This window comes from Garra rufa, chromosome 3 (genome assembly GCF_049309525.1).
Source record: "Garra rufa chromosome 3, GarRuf1.0, whole genome shotgun sequence".
In the NCBI taxonomy this organism is placed as follows: domain Eukaryota; kingdom Metazoa; phylum Chordata; class Actinopteri; order Cypriniformes; family Cyprinidae; genus Garra; species Garra rufa.
The window spans coordinates 31,171,519-31,198,058 of NC_133363.1; the positions used below are offsets into that span (position 1 = coordinate 31,171,519).

Here is a 26,540-nt window from a genome sequence, read left to right on the forward strand (position 1 = left end):
GAAATCAAACCGGAATATTCCATATTTAACTCTAGATGGGATGCATTATTTTTACATGGTGGTTCAGTCTGATATTTTTAAATGCCAAAAGGAATCCGCTAATGTCTGCACGAACATGTGCTTTTTGGTTTAGGTTTGCTAACTACCTATTTAAAGGTTGAGCAGCTCATTTTGTTTTCCAGAGCTGCAGGGTTTACTCCCTCAGGTCTAGTAAGTTTACAGGACGGAGTAAAGTGGTGGCAGATTCTGCTGAAGCCCCTCCTTCTTTCCCACGATCGTTTAGCAGCTCTCTGTCCTGAGGACAGGCTTCCTCTAAGAGGCACAGTTGAACTCTAACCCCATTACCCTCTGCTTCCTGCGTGGGCTTTAGTTTACAAACACATGGGGGTGGAAGGGGTGTAGGAGACACTTCCACAATTCAGCCATGTTTCCGATTCGCACTCTTTCTCACACAAACACATGATACACAGCAAAGACCACCTCTACAGGAATAATGAGGAGGTTAAACAAATAGTAGCCTACTTCTTCCAACTGAATAAAAATATGATATCGTGCAACACATGCAATTTTGTCCAGCATGAAACAAAATACTTGCAAGGGAATACTTCAAAAATGGAAACACAGCTTTCTTATAAATGAAATGCAGCAGAACTGTCAGTCCAGGAAAAACAAAATGTTGAGCATAAGAGTAGTCCTTAGTCCTTAGTGTTCCTGAAACTTTTACAATGATTCGATATTGAAGAATATTCAATATTACAACTCTTTTGCCTTATCAATTCTTTTACCATCAATTTCAAAGAGGCCAGCTTTGTAATGGCATGTTATTTAATTGTTTTTTTAATTAACATGGCTGACAGGAATGGATAAGACATGCCAAGACATTGTTCCCCATGTGTATTACCAGAGATGAAATACAGTGTTGTGGCCAAATGAAAAGACTAAGCTGGCCATTGCCATTTCATTACCTCTGACAGATACAGTTAAGGGCCACAGTTTATATACACCTTGCAGAATCTGCAAAATGTTAATTATTTGACCAAAATAAGAGGAATCATACAAAATGCATGTTATTTTTTATTTAGTAATGACTTGAATAAGGTATGTCAAATAAAATATGTTTACATATAGGCCCGGTTTCCCAGACAGGGCTTAGACTAAGCCAGGATTAGACCATAGTTCAATTAGGACATTTAAGTAATTTTTATGAACATGCTAAGAAAAAAACATTACTGATGTGCATCTTGAGACAAAATAAAGGCACTGATATATTTTAAAATCAATCAGTGCAATTTTATTTCAGTTGAAACAACTCAGACTTACATTTTAGTCTAGGACTAGGCTTAAGCCTTGTCTGTGAAACCGGGCCATAGTGTTTAAATAATAGCTGAATTTATAAAAATGACCCTTTCCAACAATGACTGTATGATTTTGAGATCCATCACACTAAAGGCAACTGAGGGACTCATATACAACTATTACAGAAGGTTCAAATGCTAATTGATGCGCCAGATGAAAACATTATGCATTAAGAGCCGGGGGTGAAAACTTTTTAAAATTAGAATATCAGGGTAAATGTAACTTATTTTGCCTTGTGAAAAAAAAATGTAAGTATCTACTGTAGCTTCTGAAAGGCAGTACTAAATGAAAAAATATGATATTTAGGCAAAATAAGAAAAATGTACACATTATCATTCTGTTCAAAAGTTTACACCCCCGGCTCTTGATGCATCGTGTTTCCTTCTGAAGCATCCGTGAGCGTTTGAACCTTCTGTAATACTTGCAGCTGAGTCCCCAGTCCTCAGTGTGAAAAGATGGAACTCAAAATCACACAGTCAATGTTGGAAAGTTTCAAATACACAAAAATGCTGAAAAACCCAAAAAATAGTGGGACCTGAAGGATCCCTCTTATTTTTGTAAAATAATTAACATTAAGCAGATTCCGCAAGCTGTATGTAAGTCCAGTAAGTGGTGTTAAAAGCGTGTTTTTTTGGCATCAGTTTTATAGATGAACATGAATTTGGCAATGTTTTTTTTATGTTGGTTGTTGCCTGAGGAGTGGTGTTAAAAGGTTACTGCTCTTTCGAGCTTGAAAATATTGTACCATCTACACTTAACTCTACCCTAAACCTAGTCTCAGCCGCAGACGTCACGCCCACGAAACGTGGGCTAAACGTCTGATGCATATGGTACACTTAACTGGAAACACTTCAGGAATGTCGAAGTCATGATCTGATTAGTTGAATTTGATCGGATTTCCGGGAGATGCGAGTGTCGCGTTTATTTTCGGTCCGCCGGGAAGCAAAGCACAGATTTTAAAGCTGATTTACTCTGCGTTTTGCTAAAAGGTGCTTATGCAGACGCCATTGTTGTTATACACATTTGCGACGCTCGCGAACAAATTACTGACTTACTGCTTGTTCTCCCTCTTCTTCGTTAACTTTCAATGCTGGTTATTTCAATGACCGACTTGTTGCACGCCAGTCTGTTGTTGTGGGGGCATTTCCACGCACCGAAACGTGACGCTGAACGAAACAAACTGTGATTGGTTGTTTGACATGTCGGTCAAACGGCCTTATGGGCGGGCCTTGGCCAATGAAAGCTGCCATGAATTCCAGACCTTCAGCCGTCAGTCTGAAGGTCTGGCTACGCGAGACTACCCTAAACCTAACTGACAATGGGACCAAAAGCAAACGTGAGAAAAAAAAACATTTTCTGAAGAAACCATGCAATGAACTTACTTCTACAAGAGCACAAAGTGCAATGCTATACCAGGTGAGCTACTGAGCAAGTTTACTACATCAGAAAAGCCATGTAGTAAATGTCAAATCATGCACTGTGTTAAAAGTGTTTTGAGGAAATCATAACTATTTTAGAGAGACTAATTTTTTGCTGATTATTGCTGCTGAAAATGGTCAATTATTGTAATGTTTTGAGCTGTACTAATCGGACCGGGAAAAACATTTAGAGTACTATAGACTGCCAAAAGTTATAACAAATCAAGGAGAAGAGTGCAAAAAACTGTCTGAGGAACAAAAAGCGTTTGTGGTTGGCCAAACTGGACCAGGAATTCCAGTGCAAGAATCTTGACAACATTCATGTTTGTTCTTATCACTTCCGGTCAGGTAGGTGAAATATTAGTCTATTATATATCTTAATTAATACGGCCCATAAGTATCTTTACCGCCTATTAACTTTAGTTTGTCAAAATATTGTGCCCTTTCATTGGCCAAAATATTGTGCCCTTTCCTGCTTAGTAAGTCCCTCTCTATATAATGTAGCAGATTTTTTCATGGTTTAGACCAGTGGTTCTCAATCCTGGTCCTGGGGGACCCCTGCTCTGCACATTTTGCATGTTTCCCTTATTTAACACCTGATTGAGATCATCAGCTTATGAGGAGAGAGATCCATGAACTGAACTAATCAGCTAATGATCTCAGTCAGGTGTGTTAAATAAGGAAGACATGCAAAATGTGCAGAGCAGGGGTCCCCCAGGACCAGGATTGAGAACCACTGGTTTAGACAGCATAAATTAGCAGAAAAACGTATTCAGTAGTACATTAACCTTGCAATCCATGCTGTTGTTTACAGCCGAGTATCGCCAATATGGCTGCGCATCCGGTTAACTGACCAAATATATGAGTCTTATATGGGCTTTTTTTTTTTATCAGAACAACCTAACAACTTTAATGTTACTGGATTCCAGCATTAGTGGGATTACTCATAAACACATAGATACTATGGTTTCATAGTGAGGTCAAAATAATATTAGAGCAGCTAAATCCAAAAGGAGCAGAACAATATAACTCGTTCAACACTTGATCAACCACCACATATGAACTCTGAGAAAACAAGGGCAATGACAACATGTAAGATCACAAAATAAACGGATCAACACTTTCTTAACATCATTGTACCTATAACACACACTTCACAACAGGACTACTCCATTCAGTGGCAGCATTTATCCATTTAGTCCAGCTCTCTGTTACTGGATGACTGAAAGTGAGTCAGTCTACTGTAACACATAAAGCCCACGTTTCTCAGATTGACTCCATTCAGATGTTATACTAAGTGTAGATAAAGTGTCAGTGAGAAAAATGTTCATGCTAATGTGTGAGCTTAAATGAACTGTGCCAGGACCAATCTCTCGTGCCAAATTGTTCAGATTACCTCCTGATGAAGAGATGCGTTTCAGATGGTGTCGGGGGTGTTATTTTCGTAGTGTCGGAGGGATGTGTTTAGGAGGAGGAGAAACAGGAGGTTATGTAAACGCAGACGCTAGTCATCCTCCACACACCTGTGATTCCTGGGTGATTCACACGGTCTCAGCTGGCAGGTCCTTTCCCAGCTCACACACTCCAACACTCCTTCAGTCCCTTACACGGCGTTCAAGTTGCCGGTTGGTTTTGATACATTTTGCTAAGTTTAGCAGCTGGTTAGAATAGCCCCAAGTGCCCTCTGTTGGTAGATGTGGTATATTTTGCAAGGAACATCTATAATGCTGTTTCATCATACTATAAATGCTTTACCAGGGGCTGGCTTTTTGAGCCAAGTTTTTAATGGCTGTTAACGGAAAAAAATGTATTTTGCAGCCAGATGGTGTAGTAATGGCATCTACCAGTTGGGGTTAATGGGGTCATAGCCAACCCAACCAAACTATGACTCTTTGGAGAACACAGCATAGGCAATGGAGTAAGGATGAGAACATTTATAGGCTCCTCCAGATATTAAGGGCCCTCATTTTAGATGTCCTTCCTTCCACATACCACCATCTGGAACTAAAATAAACTCTTATTTAAGATCTTAGGCTGACCTTAGTACTAGTAGGCTATGAATTAAATCATAAGTCTTAACTTTATTAATACCCTGGTGAAAAAACCCCAGCTAAAACCAGCCTAGGCTGGTTGGCTGGTTTTAGCTGGTCAACTAGCCTGGTTTTAGCTGGTCGGCAGGCTGGTTTTAGAGGGGTTTTGGCCATTTTTCCAGCCTGGCCAGGCTGGTCTTAGTTGGTGAGGCTGGAAAACCACCAGCTAAAACCAGCCTGGGAGACCAGCTAAAACCAGCTACTTCCAGCTTAAACCAGCTAATACCAGCCAACCAGCCTAGGCTGGTTTTAGCTGTTTTTTTCCAGCAGGGTATAAGCACTACAGAATTACACATTTGTGACCCTAGACCACAAAAGCAGTCTTAAATTGCACAGGTATATTTGTAGCAATACACAACAATACATTGTATGGGTCAAAATGATAAATTTTGTTAATGCCAAAAATAATTACGATATTAGGTAAAGATCGTGTTCCATGAAGATATTTTGTAAATTTCCTACCATAAATATATCAAAAATATTTTTTTGATTAGTAATTTGCATTGCTAAGAACTTAATTTGGACAACTTTATAGGTGGTTTTCTCAATATTCAGATTTAGGTCGAGGGTCACCTTTTCCTGGAGAGAGGAAACAATAAATCCAGCCTGGATCCTCTTTTACAGATAGACAAATGCAGCACTTCCACCTACTGGTCAAGTAGAATTAACGCATTAAAAACTTGTGTGTAGAGAACCCCAACATAGTTTTAAGTAGATGAATGTACCAATCCCGCTTAACAAAGATATTTTATACAATTTAACTAAGCTTCACAGATCTTGAAACTACGTTTAAACCTTCAAGAATAATCAGTGTTGGGCTAATGTTGTTACTTATTACTTTCTGGCAACACTATAGTTACATTACTTTTTCTTCACGCCCCACAGAAGCTGTAACCCTGCTGAAAAAAAAACAAAAAACAGCTAAAACCAGCCTTAGCTGGTTTAAGCTGGAAGTAGCTGATTTTAGCTGGTCTCCCAGGCTGGGAATGTGGCCAAAACCCCTGTAAAACCAGCCTGCTGACCAGCTATGACCAGCTAAAACCAGCCAACTAGCCTAGGTTGGTTTTAGCTGGGGGGGGGGGGGGGGGTTCAGCAGAGAACTGTTTTTCTTCCACGTAAAATTCTTCTAGAATGTTACTAACAACATATTTCTGCCTTATCATTTGACCAAAACCCACATTGGATCGCAGTCAAAATGATCACAAACACTCAATAGTGATTGATAGTGACATTTCAGTAGAAGTGTTGTATTATTAATTGTCATGTGTAGCTTGATTGTAATTTCTCCGTTACCCATATATGATTATATTTCATTATGTATTTGGTCAAATCACAAGTTAAGAAACGGTTTAATTTTCCAAAAAGATTAATTAGAATAATATAATGTACCACATGCTGATCAGAGGGATGCGGGTGGGATGTAATGCCAGAATAAAGTAAAACTACAACGGTGTCATCAGTTTTTTCTGACAAAATCAATATAATGCAATATTTCTATCTGCTGAATGTAAGCTTTTCCATATTCCAAGCTTGCCTGCTGCACTGGGGACATCGCATACATGTGCCAGTCATGACAATTATGAAAATAAATCTAGGAATTAATTGTTGGATTTTAAATCACCGGGGTTGAGGAATCAAAAGTAACAACTTTATGGATGGTAACTGTACTATTATTACTGAAATCTTATTAGTAGTTACACTACTAGTTACTGCAAAAATATTACAGTAACTAAATTACAAGTAACTAGTTACTGCCCAAACACTTGCCAAGACAATGATAAACTACTATTCAAAGAGGGCTGCCAGGTTTTCACAACAAAACCTGTCTAATTGCTCCCCCGTTAAAGATCGCACTCCTGGGCGTAAAATATAAATTTTTCGTTGGGGGGCCCCCTGGTAAATTCACACTGCAGAGCTAAATATGACAATAGTGGGGGGTCACTTCAAACCCTGGACATCAAAAACATCCCACAGCAACAGTGTTAAAGTGGTCCAAATCGACTTAGCAACACTGCGTTCAAATGACAAATGATTGCCATTTCAAATAAATGCTGTTATTGTACAGAACACTGAAAAACCCTTCCAATTTGCTCAAACCATTAAAGCAGCAAAACACTTTTCAAAATTGCTACTATAAATAACTGTAGTAGTAATTTGTTAAAAATGAGTACAAGTTGTAACAACTTAAACATTAAGATGTAATTTTTAGGGCAAGACGCTGCAGATGAAAAGGGTAAAAAAAAAAAAGTTTAAAATGTTAGGTTCGAATATGCAAATGAGGCATTTAATAAATTTGTGTACATTTCTAGTACACACCAAAAAAAGCCTTTAAAAATTATGTATTGGATTAAACTATATTGACAAATAGATAAAGTGCTATAAAAGAAACACTTAGGCATCTTTTGAATTATGTCTTTAGACTGCAGTGTCTCCCTTAAATGTTTACAATTAACGCATTTGATTCTGAAAACAATTATACACAGGCCTTTTAAAGAAACCTAGTCACACAGCACAAGTAATGCTTAAACACCTTTATTGTGCCCAGTCAAAAATTCAAACTTCACCTTAGTAAGCAAACTTGGCAGACAACAATGAGGTAGAATGACAGAGGAGCTTGGGAAATAGCTCTGCATGGAATGCATATGGTGAGAAGAGAAAATACAGTCTTAGTTCTGAAAGTAGTGATATACATTCAGACATTCAGCAGAGGATGATTAAAGTGACATTTGCATTTAGTCTGCTAAGGCTCTTGGTACATTCAAAGGGAAGTCTATGGTTTTAAATTCAACAAGCAGCCATTTGGGCTCACACCCAACACACCTGCTGATGTACAATTATAAGTGATTAAAAACCTACCCCTTTACAAAGTGCAAATTAAAAAGTGCAATAAAACTACGTGCAGTCGATGGCCATTCTCATTTTAGGATTAATATATCAAGTTGGTTTGAAATCTGATCGAGAGCAGTAAAAGCAATGCCTAGTGGAGGCACGCACTGAAATTGAACTGGATTGGCAAATAGATCTGCAGGGTTACACGCAAACCTCTTGTTCTACCAAACAGAACACTGATAAGGCAAAAAATACACTCCAAAAACATGGGAGGAAAAAAAGAAAAAAAAAAAAAAAAAAGCGCAAAATTAAAAATCCGCCAGGTAGATTGCTATTCGACCTTTTCCATGCCATACCTTAAAACTGTTTCATGTAAAAATTTATGAAAACTAAAACTGTGAAAAATGTCATGATGAAAATCTGGCTTTTGTAGTTGCATCTCAAAAGTAAAAAACATTGGCAAAAAAGTGCCAGAAAAAAGCAGCTAGTGTGGAAAGGGAAAACCAATTAAAGGCACTGTATGGCTTCCATCTGTTAAACAATGAGACTTTAGAATGATTTACCGAAACAAAATAGCAACCTATAAAGAAAAAAAAAACCAAAAACAAAACCCTTCAACCATGGCCTGAATCTCAACTTAGTTCAAAAACTCTGGGTCTTCCCATCCATGGGCCCCAGCTAACCCATCTCTCACTGTGTACAGTGCCAAAGTGAACAAGCCAAACTAAAAAGAAAGTGCAACAGTGAACTTTCTACAGTGTTTCCCCATGCCCCAACTCCTGGGAGGGCCTTTAGAAGGAGGGCCAACTCTGGAGCGGTTCCCCGAGGGGAGCAGGCGCAATGGACATCCAGGCTGAGGCATCGTGCTGCCATGCGTGGTTTCAGTTGACATCCCGCTTCTTCTGGTTTCGCATCAGAGGGCGGTGGTTACTCAGGATGTCCATGGAGTGCTGCCTATGCCAGCAGGAACGACAGTAGTATTTGAAGCAGGTCTGATGAAGAGATGGGAAAGAGACGTTCGTTATATAGCAGGCACTAGTACACGTAATGAACTGAGAAAGATGGTTGAGAAAAGGGGATAAATAAATGGGACGCTTACCTTGTCCCTGCAGAAGAATGGCCCAGGCTCACGACTGCATGATTGACAGATGGCATCCTCCAAGTACGGGTCAATCTGAACCTAAAGGAGGAAGACCATTCCCATGAAGAAATCAATTTACGGAGTGGCATACTATCATAATACTAGAAACAACAACCACACTGCCGGGCAGATATTAACAAATGTGACTAAATGAAGTGTCAACTGAACTCAAGTTACTAGGGACGCACCAAAATAACTTCTGGACCAAAACAAATTCTGGATGCACTTGGCTGAAAACGCCTTTTAATAATTATCTAAAATAACTTAAGACTTAACTCCATCTTAAATGATACAGAATCTTAAAATACAATAAAATAACAAAATATACACTATATATTAGAAAATATTTTAAATACACCATTGCTAGGTGGTGTGGCACGCCATATACAGTCAAATCAAATTTATTCAGACACCTTTAACATCACATGTGGATCCACAAAAATAAAAGGTTCAAAGTTGTCCTAAGAAAAGAATGAGTATTGTTTTGGTTTTAGGACAAACTTGATAAAAGGTTTTGATCCACTTCAAAAATGTTGACTAATATAGTTTAGAAAATGGTAATAAAATAGGACAAGAACTCAGAATTAAAAGGTTTTTTTAGAACAAATTCATTTTGATAAATGTTAGTTGACTTGAGAGGTATGGAATGGATTACAAATCAACCAAATATTCAGACAACTGTTAGGATGACCATTTACACAATCAATACTTTGTTGACCAATTACAAAGCAAGGTTTAATTGTTCGGTCTGTTTGTTCAGGGATTGCATTAAAGCAACAACCAAAACATGGTCAGGTCAAAGGGGTCTGAATAATGTTCAGTCCCCAATTTTTAAATCAATTTTACTGGTAGTCCACAGTATGAAGAATGTCACCATCCTTTATTTTGCCATCCTCCAAAAAATAAATACACATTTAAAAAAAAAAAAAAAAAAAATTAAAGTTAAATCTGGTGTCTGGATCATTTTTGGCTTGACTATTTTTGGCTCATTTTTAGTGGCCGAAGTTTCAGTGCATCCTTACAAGTTACCATATAGACCAAGTACGAGGCATGGCAACTATCATAATGGCGTAAAACACTTTGTTGCGAAGTTCCAACTTACCTTCTTTGTAAATTTGGGCGTCTTTATCTCAACAAATGCAGCACTTACAGCTTTCAGATAACTGCGCTGGTTGTTAAAGGTTACACGACCAGATCCTGAGAGAAGAGAGAAAGAAATAAACCCCAGTATAAAAGTAACAGTTGTTAGTAGTGAAGTCACCAACCATGATAAAACAAAAAAAACAAAAAAAAAAAAAAAAAAAAAAAAAAAAAAAAAAAAGTACAAATTTCTCACCAATGGGGTACTTGTGCTTGTCCGTGTCAATGCCCGCATAGACGACACCTCCGAACAGATCGTTCATGATGCTGGCCAGGGCCTCAGCATTGAGCATGCCATGCAGAGCTCCTACAAACACAGTGTTCCTAGGGTCCAGCCTCTGAGAGGGGCAACTCACATAGTTACTGTCTGAAATCACCCAAGGGATCACCTGTGCCTGAGGGTCCAAATAAAGACGGGTCATTTCTCATACATCAAGATTACAGAACCAACTTTTTACCACCTACAAATTACACATGCAGATTTTGGGCCATTTAAAAGTAAATTTACCCTGAAAGCAGGTCACACTATTAAATCTGCCCTTAAAGCCCATCTTACATCTTTGCAGCGCATCCTTCTGCTGGACATTTTGAAGTAATACTCGCTGTAGCCCTCAGGATGGAGCAGGTCCTCAGTGCAATCCTGTAGCAGGGCACGCACAGACTTGTCCGATTCGAACACCAAGTACACATAACCTAGGAGAGAAAAGAAAGTCACATGACCAAAATTCAACCATCTCCCCAACTGTAAACAATACAAATAAACTTTGGTATGAACATCTTGCACAGCGTTTAAAACTTAATTCCCAGAAACAAATACCACCACGTGTATAAAGGAAGGGTTTCTGTAGTCACCAAGAAGTTAAATGCCACGAACCGCACCATCCCACCACAGTGCTGTAATAAAATGAGTATCCTACCCTTTCAGCATTACCTTTGGGCATATTACCTTTCGGAGGGCAGCGAGGGTGCTTGCCATCCTTACCTGGCCACTCCACACTCAGAGGGCCATAGCATTTAAAAGTGTTTATCAAACCAGCTGGGGACAAAAACAGAAAGGCTATTAGTCTAGAAGCAAACAGGGCTATGGCACATCTATGCTACCTTTCAAAGTTTGGGATTAGTAAGATTCAGGTTTCTGAAAAGTCTTGTTCAGTAAGGTTGCATTGATTAGACCAGTTTTGTATCTCAAATGGTTTAGTGTCCCATTTATTTATCCCCCCTTTTTTTTTAATTCATTCATTTTTATCTGTTTTAAAGATTTATTCCCATGATGGTAAAGATGAATTTTTAGCCATCATCTCATATTTTGTCACATGATCCTTCAGAAATTTACTGAAGAAAACTACCAATGTTGAAAACAAGTTAATATTTTGTGGAAATGACAAAATGCATTTTTACATTTTACATGCTTTAACCTTGTTCAAAGAGTCTTCTTGTACATTTTCCCAGAACTCTTAGAACAGAAAGTTGATCAATTTAATGCATCCTTGCTGAACTTATAGAATCTTACGGACCATAAACTTTTAAATGGTAGTGTAAATTGCGAAAGTCACAATCAGATAAACACTACATACAGTAAAATGGAGACTCCCGAAGAATTGTCAAACTTAAATTCAACTTTCAGCCATTTAAAAAAAAAAAAAAAAAAAAAAAAAAGTTGTTTTCTACAAACTTGGTTTAAATGAGGACAAGACTTTCTTTTACCTTCAGTGATGTCCCAGGGAACGCCTCCTAAAAAGACCTTGCAGGAGTAAATGGGATTTTGGTAGTGTCTGGGGGGCAACTGTCCACTCCATGTAAAGGTAGCTTCATTGATAGCTGTGGAACACATTCACAAGATGAGCACATCAAGAGCAATATACACCTGCATTATGTATTAATGAAAAACAGCAGCACCAGGGTTGAACAAATCAGGGTTGCATTTTCCAAAAGTACCGTAACCAAAGTACAGTAGTCAACATTTGAAATCAAAGGAGTTGTCTTAAAACTAAAATTATACCCGTTCTTGTCTTAAGTCAACTTTGATCAAAGGTTTTGATCCACTTCAAAATGTTGATTACTGTAGATTATAGAACCATTGCCACCAATGGTCTCTACGATCAACTTATCTTATGATGCCTTTGAGAAATACAGCCCTGTTCAAGATAAGTTAAGGGAGATTCAGGGTGAAGGGGTAGGGGATAGCCTATGAATTCATGCCCTATAGTAGTATGCAATAGGCCATACAGGCTGCCTGTCTGTGAAGCCAGGCCTCCCTTTCAATGCTGAAGGGGCTCTCTGGGGTCTTCATTAGGTCCCAGTTGGGCCAGATGGAGGCACCGGGCCAGCGGTGGGACAGACCACCTGTTGGGGTAGCACTGGGTGGCGGGGTGAGAGGTGAGCTGGTGTGGTCCAAACGAGAGCCCAGAGCTAGCTTGAGGGGATCTCTTTGCATACTGGACATGAGGAACGGCACAGATGGCGAGATCCTCAAAGACGACTGCAAAAGATGAGAAGTGTTGCTTTGGCAATAAGAACATACAAGGATCAAAAGCTACATTTAAAACAAGTTATTAAATGTAAAACATCATTCCACACTCCGCTGGATTGCTAGTCGATACAAGTCAAGAGGAGACTGGTTTTCCTTTGCTGTAAGGAATGCGCTAACGTCATGTCAACCCCTGGAACGCCACGCTCTCGTGAACAGGCGTACATAGGATTACGGTTTATGAAGTTTTAAATAAGGATATTTTTCTTACACAAACATGTAGATTAACTTCACATGGCTCTGGGGGTTAAAGGCCTTCTGGAGTACTTTTTAAAAATGGTAGATGGATGCACTTTATTTTGCTTCAAAATCTTAAACCCCATTCACTGCCATTCTAAAGCTTAGATGGACAAATTATTCACAATAAGATTTAAAATATGCAAAGAAAGCATGTTAATAGAAATTCAAGTTGTTTTGGATGAAATGTCAGCCAAATAAATAAATGCAAATCTAGTAAAAATACTATCAGTTGCGAATAAGTGAATAACTGGTTGTCAAAGTCTGGGGCCAGATTCACAAATCTACAGAAAGTTTGTGCTGCCCACAAATAACCATAATATAAATAAACTTTGCAAAGCTTATTTAAAATAAGCCAATAAATTAAACAGCTTACCTTGGTGATTTAAGACAATTTGGGGGTTATTTACAATAAGGGAATTATATTATACTTTGATAGTGACTTTTTATCTTTTGCTGTAGTGTGTCAGTAGGACATATCAGTTTACATTTCCAAACATCTATTTTGCCATTAATTGTAATAATCCAGCGAGACTTCTTTGCACAAGGAGTCAGACAACAGCCAGTGCTCCACACAGAGATCTGATCTCATCTAGTCTGTTTGGAAGGACATGAAGAAACTGAACAAACTGAGACGACTAAACCCAGAAGAACTGTGGCAACGTCACTTGTGTAAAACGAGGATGCTGTCAAAAATAAGTGTCACAAATAGATTCTTTATCAATTAACTTCTATTAACTAATAGAAATAAACATTTGTGACCATCCTTTGCACTTAAAGCAGCTTTTGCCCTAGGTGCACTTGTGCATAGCTTTTCCAGGTAGCATCTTGGAGATGTTTCCACAGTTCTTCTGTCTCAGTTTGTTCTGTTTCTTCATGTCATTCCAGACAGACTAGATGAGATCAGATCTCTGTGTGGAGCACTGGCTGTTGTCAGACTCCTTGTGCAAACAAAAGTCTCACTGGAATACTACAATTAGTGACAAAATGAAGGTTCGGAAATGTACACTGATAATTCCTACTGACACTAAAGCAAAATATAGAAATCATTCACTTAAAACCATTTTATCTGGTGAAAATACTAGTGTTCTAATCATTTTGGCCACCACTGTATATTATATGAACTTGATTCTTAAAAGGACAAGACAAAAAAAAAAAAAGAAAAAAAAAAAAAAAGAAAAGTTATGGCTTATTCAGAATATTGAACCCAACCCTAATGTGAATATAAGTGATGAGGCATATAGGATTTCACTTTACAGACACTATACTGACATCAACCCTTACTGTAGCTGAATTACTTGTATTGTTGTAAAGATTCGGATCATATATCACTCAAGTAGCTGCTAAAAAGTCACTTCATAATGCTTCAATTCCCCAACAAGCCAGAACACACACAGCTCAATTTTGGTAGTAAGAGAAATATAAAAGCCTTGGGAGAAACTAGACTACACAGAACATGATCTCAAAACACTTACCAGCAGATCTGAGAGGTGATCAGAACCAGAGCTGAAGCCGCTGGTCTCAGAGTCCACAGGGCTAATGGAGTGGGAGTCCAGGAAAGATTGAGAGTTCAAACGTGCCATGCCGGGAAATTTTTCTAGGAAGTCTGTGGCACCAATGGAAGACTCGGAGAAGCTCGGAAGCTTGGAGAGCTGGCTAGGAGTCCCGAAAATCCCTTGCACAGAACAAATGAATGTAAACATCGTATGGCCTCAAAGTAACAATGAAAACCAGAGAATAGATATCTTTGTATTCCTTGACCAAACCACAAGAAACAGAAACAGCTGGAAAGGACAGCTCTCTTATTGCAGCACTACTAATGAGAATGACCAGCGCATGAGGCTGGCCAAGAATCTGTGACTATAGAGTCAACAAAAGGCTCTGACTCACTGTTACAGGCCTACTGAGAACAGTTTAAACATTCTCTAGTCAGGAAAAGACTATCAAAGACACAAAGTAAACTTACCAATTTTAAAACTACAGCGTACTGAAAACATTATCAAGAATCACACTGAATCAGTATTGCGTTACTTAAATGGTGGCATTATGTTGTGTCAACATCATATGGTTGCTATAACATTATTCATTCCACTCACGTGAGGCTGTGTTGGTCTGTCCAGAGGGATCGGTGTCATGGCTGCTCCACGGTCTCTCCCAGTCAGACAGGCTGAGGGACTGTAGGCCCAGACCCCAGTTATTGATGTCAGGCAGACCCCTGGATGAGTCCTGGCCACCGCTGGGAAAAAGCATCCTGCTCCGGACCGAAGAAAGGTCCGAGTCGGGACGATCTGTGAACAGCGTCCAGAAACAAAACAAACACTTTTTGGCGACTCGGCATCAGCAGTGGGAATAAAAAGCATGCACATTCGAGAAAGCATTGCCTCCCTAGACTCTGATAAATCACGGTTCGCCTCCCCCCGCCTGGCTAAACTGCACAGGAGCAGCTGTCTCTGCAGAGACGACCCACCCTGCATGTGACCTAGGCGCTGCTGCCCTCACAGCCCCTTGCTAATGACATCAGTCCCTGGCCTCCTCTGATGCCACACCACCGAGCATTCCTGACAAATTCTCCTGCAAAGAGGCAGCAGCCCCCTCCCACCTCTGGCTCAGACTCAGACTCCCGTTCGAGGTGGCAGGGAGAGAGAGTTAGTTCACCGCTAGCTGCAGGCTAAAAGATAGAAAACTCCAGTGAATCGCAGGACTGTTGCTACTGGCTAAGTAGCTGAAGAATGAGCAATCTGGGCTTCTCATACTGAGCTGGACTGCATCCAACTGCTTGCTCCAGCCCTGATTCAGCATCCTCGGTCTCGCCTGTATGACATTCCATGACCGGTGCTGTAATGATTATCTGTGCACATGATGCTCAATTGCAGGGCCAAGCTGAAGGGGGCAAACAGCAATGCAGCAGATGCACTGTTATTGTGCCTGCACATATACTAAGGAATTATTTACTCATATTTGTTGTTCATACCATTCTACCCTTTCAATAAAAAAGTGCTTATCTTTGTACACAAATCATGGTTTACCATTAAAAGGGTCTCGCTTGCATTTGGCAGTGGGTGTTGTGCAAACCCCACTCAGATCCAGTGAGTTTCCCAGCATGGTGTTCATCCTGGAGAACGCATCTGCATTGCTGCATGTGGACAGGGCTGGAATGTCAGAATCCAGGCAGTTAAGAAGTCTGGGATTCTCGCTCTGTCAGAACAAAACAGATATACATCACAGAAGTGGTACAACATAAGTTTAATTGTTTCCTTGCCCCCATTCCTCCATTTTAATGTTCAATTAGCAAAACACCAGGATGTTATACAAATTAAAGTTGAGGAGAAACTCATTCTAATCCACTTTCTCTAGACTAGAGAGATGGAGTTGATTTGCCACGCATGCTGTTAAACTGAACAAGGGAGCAGACAATGATTACATTGGACAAGCACAATCAATGGCTACTATTAATGGACCCCTACCTCACTGTAAACAAACATTACTGATGACAGATACAGGATATCGTAATAGTTAGCATTTCTGCATGCTCAACTTTAAAAAAAAAAATAAAAAAAATGGAAGATTCTTTATTTTTACTTTCAATAACTACGAAATTTTATTAGGCTTGTAAATGCAGGCCAAACGAACACAAACAAAACATTTCAAACACTCGTACAAATCCAAAAACTCCGAACAGGCACCAAAACTCACCAGAGAAAACGCCATGGTAGGACTATCAACCAAAACTATCGAAATAACACCCTATTTAATTCTCCAAAAGTCTACTTAAACTTTTAGGCTAATTTACAGCACCTGTGCTCGGGTCAAGCACCTCTATCACTCCTGGGATCCAGTTCTCCTCTTGAGTAACCAATCACAGATTACATATTGATATTATTCATGAGGGGCGGGCACTTGACGCGGACGTCATTTTTCATTGGCTATTACTGTTTCAAAACCTGCCTTGTCTTTTATACCCCTAAATTATCTGTATTATAATACTATTTATTACAATATTTCTGCTTTCCGTATGAGTTTCATTTTCTCAAAATTTTTATATAGTTGGTCGTGGCGTCTGAAGTGCTGTGCATTTTAGAGCCTTCTGAGAGATGAATGAATATATTTAGATTTAAAACTAAATTAAATGACTTATTTTGTCATTACCTAAATTGTTCAATGTGAGGGCGGCTTTCTGTCTTAGTATTTGAAATGTGTCACGTCACGTCTAAATTTATTTTATTGACAGAAATCAGGACCACGGAGAGCAACATTTATAATTTTGGAATAAAGACTTCTATAATACATTAGACACAAAAGTGTTTAACATGCAAACTGATAGCGTACTCAGTAGCAACTTTCAGGGCATGTAGCCTGTTTAAAACAAATTACAAAGACTACCAAATTATTTCCTCCAGAGGGCAGCACTTACATTATTTGTTTCTTGCTGTCTTCTGCTATAGTTTACCTCAGAAGTAAATGTTTCATGTTGTTGTAAACCTGTTTGACGTTGTTTAATGACATATGCCTCAACTGAAAGGCTGTCAGTCCTTGACATTCTGCCTAACATCCTTTTTTGTGCTACATGGAAGAAATTCATGCCGTTTTGAAAACATGAGGGTGAATGAATTAGCTACTACATATATGATCCCTCCACTTTCTGATGTTTAATCTACGTACAGTTGAAATCAAAAGTTTACACCTTGCAGAATCTGAAAGATGTTAATTATTTTACCAAAATATCTTTTTTTTTTTGGTACTGAACTGAATAAGATATTTCGCATAAAATACGTTTTCGTATAGTCCACAAGAGAAAATAGTCCAAAAGTTGAATACTCTGTTACCTGAATGATCCATGGCTGTTTTTTGTGATAGTTGTTGTGGTGTAGTGGTGCCTGGAGAAGTGGGTATACGCTTTATTTTATAAACACCCACGCCCCCCCCCCCCCTTAATGTAAACCACGTGGGCTCAGAGTACAATTTTTGTCCACATTACTTTCACACTGGTCTAGTAAAAATATGTGGCTTTGTTTCATATTTACAGTGTATACGTTTTTCATTATTTACCTAAAAAGAAAGGAAGTGAAATGTGACAACATGGTACATTGTAACATTTGAGGGGCACATTGTAACACGACCATATGACAGCTTAAAATGTTATCTGATCGAATGAAAAAAAATATACACAACAACCTCAAATATTTTGTCAATAAAATACGTTAACTTTATGAAATAAAGTAATGACGTTTAAAAAAGTCAAATTTTGCGTTTGACAATGAACACATTCGCAACCATGCTTTGAACGGCCCTGATCGCAACACACAGCTGTACAGTAGTTCAAAATAATGTGGACAAATTGATGAAACACATTTAGACATTCAGAAAAACACTCCCCTCCCTCCAGTGCACACACAACTCTCATAGAACACCACACACATTAAACCAGCCAAAATGTTTTACATTTCTTGAAATAATAACATCTGAACATTAAACATTGATTGTCAGCCTTTATTCACCTGTTTCTTGTCGTTTCTCATACAAATCCATAAAAGTAATTAGTGTAAATTACATCGCTAATGTCATAGAATAGCATAGATTAATAACAGCGGGGCATATTGTCACACAGTGTTAAAACGTTCCCCATCTGCGCGACTGGAATATAATATGGTTAGTGTCTTCTGGTGGTTTGCGAAACTGATAAATAACGAATTGGAGATTAAAATAATAGCATATTTGTCTCATTTTAACTGAATACTTAAAACTGAATTGAAAAGTGTACTGTTATAGTGTTCGTTTATTAAATGCAAGTTAAATTACAGTCGTTTTGTATGTGTAAATGGTGAGTTCTGTGTTGTCCAATCAGATGCTGTTACGTAATCACGTAGGGATTAGTTCGCTGTTTTGTTTATATTAGCCAGACGCCAGTATGCTCGCAGGCTCCGATGCTGATGGAAACCCATTTGCACTGGGCAAGAGCATTAATCCCGCTGTTGTAAGTCATATTTTACAAAGTAAAGTTCCTGAAACGGAATAACGTTGTTGTGTTTTGTCCTTCACGCCTCCACGAACATTAAACAACCGGGAGCACAACAGTACTTTAGCCAGAAATGTACTTTTACTATGATAAAATAAATATTCAGCGATATCTTCAAAAGGCTTTTAAATTTTGGCGCGCTTTTTTCTCTCCATATGCTGCTATGGCAAGTAGTAAATTTGGTTAAACTAGCATGTGTGGAAATATTTAAACCACAAGTGTTAAAACTAACCCCGCGTTAGTTTGTGCCCCGCGCTACACTACTGGGGTTCGGGAGATGGCGCAATCAAAAAGCAAGCCGACGCCACGGTCCTGACTGCAGCATCACTGTCTTTATTGGGTGTTCTTAGTGAATATTTGCATTTATTCACATATGACTGGATGTTGTGGACTCTCATGATTTTGGCTAATGCAGGACACTAATAGAGCACATTAGAGGGGATTTAGAAGTGGGTATACGCAAATCCGCCTGATAAAGAAGTGAGTATACGCCGTATACCTGCGTATACCCTCCACTACACCACTACTTGTTCATGAGTCAACAGTTAAACCCGATGTTCTTCTGAAAAACCCTTTAGGTCCAACATATTGTGTGGTTTCGTCATTTTTGTGTGTTTGAACCCTTTTTCAACAATGACTGATTTTCAGATTCATCTTTTTTACACTGAGGGACTCCTATGGAACTATTACATAAGGTTCAAATGCTCACTGATGCTTCCTAAGGAAACACAATGCATTAAGAGCTGGGGGTGAAAACTTTTTGAATTTGAATAGGGTAAATTTATTGTCTTCTGAGAAACATGAAAGTATCTTCTGTAGCTTCTGGAGGGCAGTATTAAACTGAGAAGAAAAAAAGAGAAAGCCATTTAGGCAAAAAAAAAAAAAAAAAATGTACACCTTCATTCTGGTCAAAAGTTTTCACCCCCAGCTCCTAATGCATTGCGTTTCCATCTAGAGCATCAGTAAGTGTTCAAACCTTTTGTAGTAGTTTCATCAGAGTCCCTCTGTTGTCTTCATCCTGAAAAGACGGATCTTAAATCATAGTCATTGTTGGAAAGGTTCAAAAACACAAAAAAAAATTCTGGGATTTTTCCTTAAAAGCAGGCAGTTGAACTTTTCAGAAGGGACTCGTCATGAACAACTAATAAAAAAAAAAAAGCTGTGGATCATTAAGAATCAAGTGTATGTAAACTTTTGAACAGGTAATTTCTATAAATCTTTTGGACTAGATGTAATTGTCTTTTATGTGAAACATCTTATTCAGGTCAGTACTAAAAAAAAAACTAATTTTTGTAAAATTAACATTTTCCAGATTCTGCAAGGTGTATGCAAACTTGACTTCAACTGTACATGTACCCATGTAAGTTCTTAAATTAAGAAAAAAAAAAATAATAATTACACAAGGCATTTTAATGCATTCCCATTTTAATACTATATCATACAGTAGTATTTTTGTACACCAAACACTTTTTTTTTTTTTTTTTACAAATACATTTCTAATGTCTGAATTAACCATTACTATACCCACATTAAAATCATGCACCACTGTAGCATATCTTTATATTCAGAGTATTAACTTGAAACAGCAATTTCATGTTAGCAGCACATTTGCTGTCGATATACGGTTAGTTTCGTGCCGCACTGACACAGTCAAAACCAAAAAAAAAATAATAATAATAATTACAACTTAACCTCTGAAACTGCTATAAAGGACACAATACAAAAACATCAACACAAAGATAGTTACCAATAACTTATACAGATTACTTATTTCAAATTGCACAAACTCTTCTCTCCCCAGAAACACAGTCTAGATTGAGATTGTCTCATATTTTGTAAAGTCATCAGACTCTTTGTGATGTGTTACAGTGGAAACTAGCAGGGGAAACCATCCTGGACATCACATTACCCAAAAGGTGTTGGCCACAGTTTTGTACATAATATAAGCAACTTCAATGACCAAGCTACCAAACATTTGACAAAATGAACAAGGTTACACTGGTCACGGAAGCAACAAACATACTACAATGACGCACAGAGCTACACTTCATGCCAAAACTAACATGCTCAATGTCAGCTTCAGTTGATGGTCTCATTTTACTTAGACCCAGAGCAAATCTCAATGAATGAACAAAAGAAAGAGTATTTTATCTTAACTTCTTCAATGCAAAAAAAAAAAAAAGGAAAAACAAGTTCAAGGGACCATTAAGAACTGCTAAGGTCTACTGTACCATCTATATGCCTCTCATATTTTTGTGCTGTTGGCAATTACTTCAATGAGCAATATAAGCTCAATTTCATCTCTTCATGGCCTAATTCCAAAGAAGTTATTACATCCAAAAACCAAAAGTTCAAAGGAACTGGACTGATTTTAAACAGGAGCTGGAAGACACCATTTGAAGAAAGAAACCTGAAAAGAAAAGAAGAGAAAAAAAAGCAGTTACCAAGATCATAATTATTATTAACCACAACTTAAGTAATGCAAAATACCATTATATAAAAATCACGTTGCATGGGAGAGGTAATGGAATGGCCTTACTATATTTTAACAGAATTGCCGTGATTTCCATCCAGGCTGGGATGAGTCTGATGTGGAGGGATACCAGCGCATCTAACAAGATTAAAGAAAAGGGAAAAAAAAAAAAAATAGTTAGCACCTTACTTTGTGACAGAGCCAAGGAAATCTTCACAAATCATTAGCATGAGACCCAAGCAGTCACAGCTGACAGTTGCTTTCTATGAATACTTAATTATAACAATGTTTGCGCCAGGACCATTAGCCTCCACTTGACATTTAGATAGCCTCTACTTATCTGGGACAGGAAAACAAGTTTGCATTGAGCAAAGTAGTCAGTCATTCATGTAACAACGGACATGGCTTTAAGATTACTAGCATACAAGAAATTAAATGATATCTTTATTAGCTTGTCAAAATGGATTAAAGCAGCATAATGCAAACCAAGCATAATGTTTAAAGACTTCCATGGTTCAAATTACATTATGCTTGCTACAAGGTCTTACTGACCAAAAAGAATACTCGAACTTTTAGTCACATTTCATCTTTTTGCACACCAAACCTGCATTTGATCCAAAATACAGCGAAAACAGTAAATATAAATATAATTTAAATATTTGTACCATTTAAAACGTAACTTATTCCTGTGATTTCAAAACAGCGGAGCAGAATTTGTTCAAGTTTCTTTGATGAATAGAAAGTTAAGAACAGCATTTATCTGAAATAGTGTAACATAAGTGTCTTTATCATCACTTTATCAATTAAAGCATCCTTGCAAACAAAAAGCTTTTTATTTCAGATAAATGCTGATCTTTCTATTAAATAAGACTAAAAAAAAAAAAAAAAAATCCATGCCTTAATTCAAAATTATGACTTCCTTAAATCATAATTACGAGATTAAAAAGTCAAAATTATGACTTAAACACATTGATCTTCTGTTTTGAATCAGATGTTTCGCCATACGCCTTTGAAGTTCCGTTTCCAGGAGTGTTCTAATCATAAACGGGACATTCCAGAACAAATTACTTTGGCTTAAAACAGTTTGGAGCTCCAAGTTCTGTCTGTCTGTGTGTGTGTGTGTGTGTGTGTGTGTGTGTGTGTGTGTGTGTGTGTGTGTGTGTGTGTGTGTGTGTGTGTGTGTGTGTGTGTGTGTGTATATATATATATATATATATATATATATATATATATATATGCTCATTTAAGTCCCATTCTGAATTAAATGACTCGAGATCCAATTGGAGCGCTTTAAAACTGAAGGTTTACTGAAAGTTTTTTTTTATTATCACTCTCCTTTCCACTAAGGCACGTTAAACGTTTTACAACTGATTTATTTTGAATTTGTTCATTATAGAGATTTGCTCTAATTAATTCACTCATTATTGACAGTTTCTGCTGATTACATTTTTATGCCAGTCGGTGGTGACAAATGAATGTCTTTTGTGTTTTTGAGTGAGTTACTGAATCCCTGGGCCTTCAACTGGACACAGACGTGACAGGATTAAACCAAAGACTATAGAATACCCAAGACATGTCACTCGTGTAGTTTTGAATGGGGAAAAATTCAACATTCGTAATGGCCGCGAAGCCCCGCCTTCTTAGTGAAAGAACTAATCGTTGATTAGTAAAGTCAGCGCGTCACTGCAGCTGCCGTTAGAAGTCCCGGTTGCTATAGAAACTGCGCATGCGCACTGGCTCATTTAGCCGGAAAAATAAGCGTATTTTAACGCTATTGGAGCACAAGGTACCATATTTGTGAGGTAGTTCTTGTTGGATTTCTTTGTAGATTTAAAATATGAAATATAATCCTAAACTTTGTGAACAGTTTGAGAGAATTTGATGTTTCCCCATTCAAAGAGATAGGAGCTGCACTTGCCTGCCAGAGTAGCGTTTCAAAGATGGCCGCCAAGTGACATGACTTGCCTTAAAGGGACTTTGATTAAACTAGCTTGCTCAGTATTTTTAAATAATTGATTAGAATTGAAATATTTTCAAAATGCATTCATTTTTAATTTCAACAATCTTAGATATTTTGCTTTCACATTAATTTGTACTTTGAAACATTAGATACCTTATTTTCCACAAACTATCACATAAATATATAAATGTAAAATAGAAAACATAACTAAAATCTGAAAAAAAGATGGCCACACCTGAGCATGAAGTGCAGCTGCTGCGGCAGCGGCCGCTGCTGGGTAGGTGAAAGCTGTGTGGGGCAGGCCAGGGCTGAGCTCCGGGGTATAGAGGGGGTAAGGAGACCAGGCCTCTGGGGATGCTGGAATCAACGCTGCCCCTGTCAAGTCATCTGAGGAAGGGGATAAGCACAGCAAACCATCACCTCAGGCCAGCACAGTATATCAGACATGACTGATATCGCTACTTCAAAAATCAAACCGTGTTTGACAAATTGTTAAAGTCAGAGGCCCTCACTCTTCAAGAGTCTTTAAAATGAGCAAAAAGAGGCAGGAACTAAGTACTGATACCTGTGTGACCTCTGGTAATTTCTGTGACTTGGCTTGGAACAGAAGAGAGGTTGAATGAGATGTGAAGTGCTAATGCTCAACTTGAGTGTAATAGAAATAAGACAACAGAAAAGGCCATTTGCTTAGACACATGCATGTGGAGGTGGATTAGTTTCTTCTTGTGTTTTCCTACTCTAGAGCTCCACTAGATCTACAGAGTGTGTGCCTGTCTGTCTCTGCAGTGTGTGAACTACCGTGTCGGCCATGAACTTACATGGGTCCCGTGCTATGAAGTGCGCTCCTAGAGCTGGGTGGATATTTGTGGGATTCGGAGTGCCCATCAGCTTACTCTTTGCCATCTTCGTGTTGGCCTTAGCAAACTCTAACCGGAGGGTCTGCGGGTTTTCAGGGTCAAATCGAACCCCCTGGAGACACAAGGGGGGGAGGGGGACAGAGTAATGGGGATGGGTTGTGCCTGCCAGACCCTGGTACAAATGTGCAGTGTGTCTTAAGCTGGTGCCCACATGCAGTGAACGTTTCTACTAGTGACTCAACAGCAAAGCTAGTGGTTACCTAAACAGAAGTGGACACATACTACAAACTAAAGACAAGGAACACAATAATGGTAGTCTATGGTAGAGTGGCTTCTCTGAATCTTGACGCTCAGTAACATTAATTATATAATTAATATGGTTCAACATAAGCTCACCATGTTTTAAGATTAAATAAGTAATAGAGGAATGGATGCAAGCTATGATCATCTGTTGTATAAATTGCAAGTAGAAAAATGTTTGTAATGTATATGGGCCATTGTACAGAACTAGTTCAAAGTCAGAAACATATTGGGAAAAAAAAAAATAAATAAAGACTTTCCACAAATTCCTTATGTATGCAAATTGTATAATATTCAAGGTACACATTTATAGTAATAGTGCAGTTAATGCTCATTATGTATTTTCAGAAAGTTTTGGAATATTTGTCCTCTCCTCAGATTTGTCACTACCGAAACACAGTAACTAAGAAGGTTTATATTGAGATTTGGCTTACATCTTCCATGTATGTATGCATGTATTTTTTTTCTATTTTATTAATAGGTATTCAGAGGGAAATTAAAAATAACTACAAATGTAACAATATTTATTGTTAGTGTTATTTAAGACTTGTTGTATTTTGAATCCAATTTTTCTTTGTAAAAGGCAAAAAGCTGATCATACAGATTTCAAACTTAAGAATTCATTAGTTTGAATATATATTGAACCAAACACTAATCATAACATTATCTTTAGCTGATAACTCTGTATACTTTATTTTTGACAAAACATCCCATGTTTCGGTCGTGACAGTAATGTTTTAACCACATCACATTACAGAATTGTAACCCACATACTAAAACACTAGTAAAACATCCAAAAAGTAAAATTTGCATAATAGTGCTAAAATTGTTATTTCCCCCAAATAAAGGAGAGCGTCTGTCCTTTTGTCACTACCGAAACAATATAGACATATTTTGGTTGAGACTGTTTCGGTAGTGAGGAATAACACAAATTAAAAAAAGAGAGAAAAGAAAGAAATGGATGTCACTACTGAAACGTCACCAAATGTTTCAGTAGTGACAAGTTTAGACAATTTTTGAGCCTACCTCAAAGATGCTTTTCAGCACATGGTTATCTAGCACAGTTTTGAACAGTGGTTTAAAAAAAAAAAAAAAAAAAACCAAACAGAATAAAGTGTGCTTAATTGTAGAAAAAAAACAAAAAGGGAGTGACATACCTTAAAATTGCACACAAATTTTAGACTTTTAAAACCATTTACCTCAAAATGATAGGACCCATTTACTCACACCTTGTAGCTATGAGAGAGACACACATATTTCCTGATCATCAACGTAGGGTATCGTCAAATCTCGGCCAATGTACTAAAACATACACTGTTTTGGTAGTGACAAATGCGGAAAACTTATTTTATTGTATTATTATTTTACATAAAGTCTAACGATTTACAGAGAAAAAAAATTTAGAAAATCAAAAAGATATTTTCAAAAAACAACAATGAAATAATATACGAAAAAAAAAATCAATATCGTTTTCATACGTTGAAATTTGGGGGTTCAGGACAGCCACCTCCCAACTGCAAGTACCCAATAAATTATGATATATATATATATATATATATATATATTAGTGGTGGGCCGTTATCGGCGTTAACGTGCTGCGTTAACGTGAGACTCATATCGCGCGATAAAAAAAAATATCGCCGTTAATCTATTCTCAAATTTGGGTTGGGAGCTGGGTCTAAACTACGCAAGATATGATGACTTTCACCTTGATATTTTAGCGCGGATGACGTATATCTAGTTGAATTGCACTGTAGGGGGCGAGAACAAGTCTTCAACTTCTGTGAAATGACCACATCAAATGAGACGAGCAGACATGGATGCAGTTATGAAGCCGCTTCAGGGCAGGTGCGTGCGTTGCTAGACCCTTTTTACTGGGGCATGTGCCCCAGTGAAAATCTGCTGTGCCCCAGTAAAATCTCAAGTTTGAGTTATAATTTACTTTGATAATCCCGAAATAAAGACATTAAACTATATGCAACAACTGAATTGACGCTTCTAAAAGCAACGCAGTTTATTGGAAGACTATGCATGCAGATAGGCTATCCATACCCGCGCGCCTGTGTATTTTACGGGAACGCGCACGTCGTACAGCCTTTTGCGCAGAAGTACTTGGTTACACAAGTTTGTATAGTTAATTGTGTTGTAAATGCAATTGTCAAGCAGTTTGTAATGCATTTTGGAAACAGGAGATGAGCG

The 26,540-nt window shown here is 38.1% G+C and overlaps 2 protein-coding genes, 1 long non-coding RNA gene and 1 pseudogene across 3 annotated transcripts in view; all 4 read right to left on the reverse strand.

Annotated features, from left to right (window-relative positions):
- Nucleotides 1-8,053: 8,053 nt before the first annotated feature.
- cpeb1b (cytoplasmic polyadenylation element binding protein 1b) lies at nucleotides 8,054-16,446 on the reverse strand. The gene is made up of 12 exons (XM_073837380.1): nucleotides 16,432-16,446; nucleotides 15,765-15,933; nucleotides 14,835-15,026; nucleotides 14,214-14,419; nucleotides 12,201-12,453; nucleotides 11,679-11,792; nucleotides 10,906-11,010; nucleotides 10,531-10,667; nucleotides 10,171-10,369; nucleotides 9,937-10,031; nucleotides 8,793-8,873; nucleotides 8,054-8,685 (listed from the first exon to the last, which is right to left on the reverse strand). The coding sequence occupies exons 1-12, from the start codon at nucleotides 16,444-16,446 to the stop codon at nucleotides 8,575-8,577; spliced, it is 1,677 nt and encodes a 558-aa protein (XP_073693481.1). The 3' UTR covers nucleotides 8,054-8,574.
- A 3,712-nt stretch (nucleotides 16,447-20,158) lies between these two features.
- On the reverse strand, nucleotides 20,159-25,182 carry LOC141331058 (RNA-binding protein, mRNA-processing factor 2a-like). The gene is made up of 4 exons (XM_073835915.1): nucleotides 24,003-25,182; nucleotides 23,420-23,571; nucleotides 21,291-21,362; nucleotides 20,159-21,161 (listed from the first exon to the last, which is right to left on the reverse strand). Exons 1-3 carry the CDS (start codon nucleotides 24,085-24,087, stop codon nucleotides 21,297-21,299), a joined length of 303 nt encoding a protein of 100 aa, XP_073692016.1. The 5' UTR covers nucleotides 24,088-25,182; the 3' UTR covers nucleotides 20,159-21,161; nucleotides 21,291-21,296.
- The window catches only part of LOC141331059 (uncharacterized), a 470,059-nt gene continuing 463,677 nt past the window's right edge, over nucleotides 20,159-26,540 (reverse strand). The window contains exon 2 of the long non-coding RNA XR_012355226.1: nucleotides 20,159-20,985. This is a non-coding gene — a long non-coding RNA (uncharacterized lncRNA). The remainder of the gene's footprint in view (nucleotides 20,986-26,540) is intronic.
- The window catches only part of LOC141332460 (RNA-binding protein, mRNA-processing factor 2a-like), a 10,928-nt pseudogene continuing 8,527 nt past the window's right edge, over nucleotides 24,140-26,540 (reverse strand).

What these genes read in the sequence shown, in the direction of transcription:
- cpeb1b (XM_073837380.1), bottom strand. An exon ending in ACAGACCAACACAGCCTCAC is followed by an intron (nt 14,420 to 14,834) that starts GTGAGTGGAATG and finishes TCATTTGTTCTG; the next exon opens with TGCAAGGGATTTTCGGGACT. An exon ending in GCTTCACAGACAGGCAGCCT is followed by an intron (nt 11,793 to 12,200) that starts GTATGGCCTATT and finishes TGTGTTCCACAG; the next exon opens with CTATCAATGAAGCTACCTTT.
- LOC141331058 (XM_073835915.1), bottom strand. Translation starts at nt 24,087, where the DNA reads ATGGCAAAGAGTAAGCTGATGGGCACTCCGAATCCCACAAATATCCAC. An exon ending in CTTCATAGCACGGGACCCAT is followed by an intron (nt 23,572 to 24,002) that starts GTAAGTTCATGG and finishes CCCCTTCCTCAG; the next exon opens with ATGACTTGACAGGGGCAGCG. An exon ending in CAGCTGCACTTCATGCTCAG is followed by an intron (nt 21,363 to 23,419) that starts GTGTGGCCATCT and finishes TAATCTTGTTAG; the next exon opens with ATGCGCTGGTATCCCTCCAC.